The sequence below is a fragment of the Kryptolebias marmoratus genome, linkage group LG8 (assembly GCF_001649575.2).
Source record: "Kryptolebias marmoratus isolate JLee-2015 linkage group LG8, ASM164957v2, whole genome shotgun sequence".
Taxonomy (NCBI): domain Eukaryota; kingdom Metazoa; phylum Chordata; class Actinopteri; order Cyprinodontiformes; family Rivulidae; genus Kryptolebias; species Kryptolebias marmoratus.
This window is the reverse complement of record NC_051437.1, coordinates 2363068-2367023: the sequence shown is the minus strand read 5'-3', so window position 1 is coordinate 2367023 and position 3956 is coordinate 2363068. Positions and strand designations below refer to the sequence as shown.

The following is a 3956-nucleotide window of genomic DNA, read 5'->3' as shown; positions in this document are numbered from 1 at the left end:
AAGCTGCGTCGTACCACTAAGGGTGCGCCTTCGCCGCCCCTGGCCGGGAGTGGTATTGCAATTGTGTATTGAGGTTTGCTCTTCTCATTCTTTGATTAATGAGCAATGTTTCATACATGTTTTGATCGTGTTTTTTGATTGATTAATTATTTTTCTCTTTGTTTGCTAAGGCAACAGGGGAAAAAAGAGAAGAGCCCAAAAAAAAAAAAAAAAAAATTTTTGTTTTATGTGGTTTAAGATGGCTTCAGAGCCAGACAATGACCACATGGATGATGTCACGGGAGAGTCTCTTCCCCCTGCTCAAGATCCAGCTCTTCCTTGCAAGGCATTGCAGAAGTCTGGAGGAAAGAGGACGCTGAGCCAGGTTTATGATCCCAGAGTGGATCTTATGCAGAAGCAACTGGAGGAAATGCGTAAGACCATGGATATCATGGCTGCAGCACAGCAACGACTGCTGGAGAACCAGGCTCCCCAGCGCACGTACCATCACCCCGATGCTGTCTCTTTGGCAGCCTCAGGTAATTTGGATAAGACCAACAGCTCTGGCTGTGGCTCCTCTGCTTTGCTAGATGGCTTTGAAGATCCAGATGAGGACCTGGGTGAATGTCTGGCTGAGGCATGTGATTTCTCTTTGGAAGCCCTACTTGTCCGGGCGGCTGCAGCTGCAGGTCTTCCTGCTCCGCCATCTCCACCCAGGGCTTCTGCATTAGATCGGGGCCCTGGCCGCCATGGCCACACCCTTTTGCCAGTGTATGGGGACTTTGTAGCGCGCCTACAAGAGTCCTGGGCACAGCCGAAAGAGGCCACAGCTCCCCGCTCGGCACTTAGCGTGTTGCACGGTGCAGCTGAGCATGGCCTGGATGGGGTCTCACGGATTGGACCTTCGTTTGCACTCCTTGCTGGGGCTTTCCCCACAGGAAAAGTTGCTCGCCACCCTAATAAAAAGTGCAGAGCCACTGATGGGCTGGTGGTGAAGTCCTATCAGTCTGCTGCCATGGCATCTAGGCTAGCAAATACTAATGCCCTCCTGCTGGTGTATCTGGAGGGTCTGATTCGGGACCTGGAATCCAAGAGCCTAACTGATCTGCTTCCTGAGATGACCAAAGTGATGGACACGGTAATACAGGGGGCTAGTGCACAGGCCAAAGTCCTTGGTAATTCTATGGCCCAACTCACATTGGCTAGGCGCCATATTTGGCTTAGCCAAACAGGTTTGGCTGAAGCTGAGCAAGCTGCTGTTATGGGGACCAGTATCTCTCCTGGCCAGGTGTTTGGCCCAGCAGCCGAAGCAGCTTTGGATGAAGCCCAGAAAGTAAGGCTGCGAAACCAGTCTATTCGGCGGCAGCGACCGTTTAGACCGGTTTCCCGGGTTGCCTCAGAGAGACGTGTGAGCATCCAGAGACCTGACTCAGTTGGGCAGAGCTCATCTCAGGATTCTCGGGGAGGTAGACAGACCTACCAACAGGGACGTCCGCGGCCACATCCACGCTCCCGGGAGCGTGGTGGTCGGGGAGGGCCGAAGTCCACTCAGCGGCCCTGACGCCGCACATCGGCTGGCGTCAGCTTTTTCCAGCACCCATCTCAGTGCTTGGCGCCAGTGCACCTCATGCCCATGGGTGCTGCAGACTTTAGAGTGGGGCTATCGTCTGCAGTTCAAGCTCCACGCTCCACGCTTTCGGGGCGTTTTGGAAACAAAAGTAAGGGACAGTTCTCTTTCTGCAATTCTTGCCAAGGAGATCTCTACCTTACTATCCAAAGGGGCAATACGCCCCTTGTGTCTGGAAGAGGAAAAGCGGGGGTTTTATTCCCCCTACTTCCTTGTCCCAAAGCGGACAGGTGGATTCCGTCCCATTCTCGACTTGAGACAGCTAAACAAATTCCTCAAAGTGCTCCCTTTCCGAATGCTGCAGCTCAGGGCTCTGTTTCAGGCCATTCGAGACGGCGACTGGTTCACAACTGTGGACCTTCGCGATGCCTATTTTCACATTCCCATACACCCAGACCATCGGTGCTTCCTGAGGTTCGCTTTTCAGGGTGTGGCGTACGAATACAGCGTCCTTCCATTCGGTCTCTCCCTGTCACCACGAACATTCACAAAGTGCATGGATGCTGCACTTATACCACTGAGGCGGAGGGGCATCCGCGTGCTCAATTATTTGGACGATTGGCTAGTGTGTGCCCCATCTTTGAGCCTGGCCAACGAACACACAGCGGCTGTGTTAGCACATCTGACTTCTCTCGGTCTGCATCTAAATGCAGAAAAGAGCCACCTAGTACCAGGCAGGTCAGTCGAGTATCTTGGACTTCTCCTGAACTCAGACACAATGAGAGCCTGTCTCACACACAAGCGGGTGTCTGCCATAGAGGAATGCATCGCAAGTTGTCTTGCTCAGCGCACTGTGTCTGCTCAGCAGTGCCAGAGACTGCTGGGTCTGTTTGCCGCAGCAGCCCAGGCCGTGCCCCTGGGACTGCTGCACACGCGGCCACTACAGCATTGGTTCGCCTGCCAGAAGGTCTTTCTGCCCAAAGACAGAATAAGACAGCTTACACTTTCTCGCAAGTGCCTCAAAGTCCTTGCCTGGTGGGGGAGCTCAAGTGCCGTTGTGGAAGGTGTTCCTCTGGGCCTAGGGGGAGCCAGAGTAACTGTGACCACAGATGCCTCCCAAACAGGCTGGGGCGCTGTCTGGGAGGGCAGATCTGCCCGGGGCATTTGGGACCCTGTCCATCAGGCATGGCACATCAACCTCCTCGAGATGGAGGCTGTTCATTTGGCCCTAAAACACTTCCTCCCAGCTATGAGGGGCAGGCAGGTAATGGTGAGGACAGACAACACGGCTGTGGTGTCCTACATCAATCGCCAAGGTGGACTGAAATCTCCAACCTTACACGCCAGAGCACGCCGCCTGCTCCTGTGGGCTCAGACAGAGGGCATGTCTCTGAGGGCCTTTTACCTTCCCGGTCCTCTGAATACAGCAGCCGATCTACTCTCAAGGGGGGCACCTCATCCCGGGGAGTGGCGCCTTCACTCAGGGGTGGTCAGTCAGATTTGGGACCGCTTTGGTCAGGCCACAGTGGACCTCTTTGCCACAGAGGACAATACTCATTGTCCCCTGTGGTTTTCAATGCATTGCCTCCCAGGGCCACTAGGGACAGATGCCCTGAGCCTTCCTTGGCCTCATGCCACACTCTATGCGTTCCCTCCACTTCCTCTCCTGCCAGCCTTGCTCAGCAGAGTGAGGTTGTCTCGAGCCCGGGTGCTCCTGGTGGCTCCATGTTGGCCACAGAGGCCCTGGATGGCCGAGATCTACGAGATGTTGGACGGACAACCATGGCGTCTGCCAATCAGAGCAGACTTACTCTCTCAGGCACAGGGCAAGATATGGCATCCTCGACCCGAAGCCCTGAGTCTTCATGTGTGGCCCTTGAACGGCAGCACTGGCATTCTTTGGGCCTGAGTGGGAAGGTGGTTGACACCCTGCAGGCCTCACGAGCCCCCTCCACTCAACGGCTCTATAGTGTTAGGTGGAAGGTGTTTAGTGAGTGGTGTCAGGACAAGGGTGAGGACCCTTTATCCTGTGATATGCCTGTAGTGCTTTCCTTCCTTCAGCACCTTCTTGACCAAGAGAGGTCAGAGTCGACTATCAGGGGTTATCTTGCAGCAATTTCCACCGTTCATGGCCGGTGTGATGGGTTGACTCCTGGGGCACACCCCCTTGCAACTCAGTTTTTGAAGGGTGTGAGGAGGCGATGCCCTACAAAGAGGCTTTTGCTCCCGTCTTGGGATCTTGAGGTGGTCCTCAAGGCACTCTGTCTGCCTCCATTTGAGCCCTTACACTGTCTCGATCTTCATCTTCTCAGTCTGAAGACAGTCTTTCTGATTGCTATTACATCAGCGAAGAGAGTGAGTGAGCTGGCTGCTCTCTCTGTTAGTGCAGGGTGTCTTCGTTTTGGGGATG

The 3956-nt window shown here is 54.4% G+C and overlaps 1 protein-coding gene across 1 annotated transcript; it reads left to right on the top strand.

The window, feature by feature from the left end:
* Positions 1 to 238: 238 nt before the first annotated feature.
* LOC108247140 lies at positions 239 to 3596 on the top strand. Its single transcript, XM_037976880.1, has 2 exons — positions 239 to 1154; positions 1393 to 3596. The coding sequence occupies exons 1-2, from the start codon at positions 239 to 241 to the stop codon at positions 3453 to 3455; spliced, it is 2979 nt and encodes a 992-aa protein (XP_037832808.1). The 3' UTR covers positions 3456 to 3596.
* The last annotated feature ends 360 nt before the right edge of the window (positions 3597 to 3956 follow it).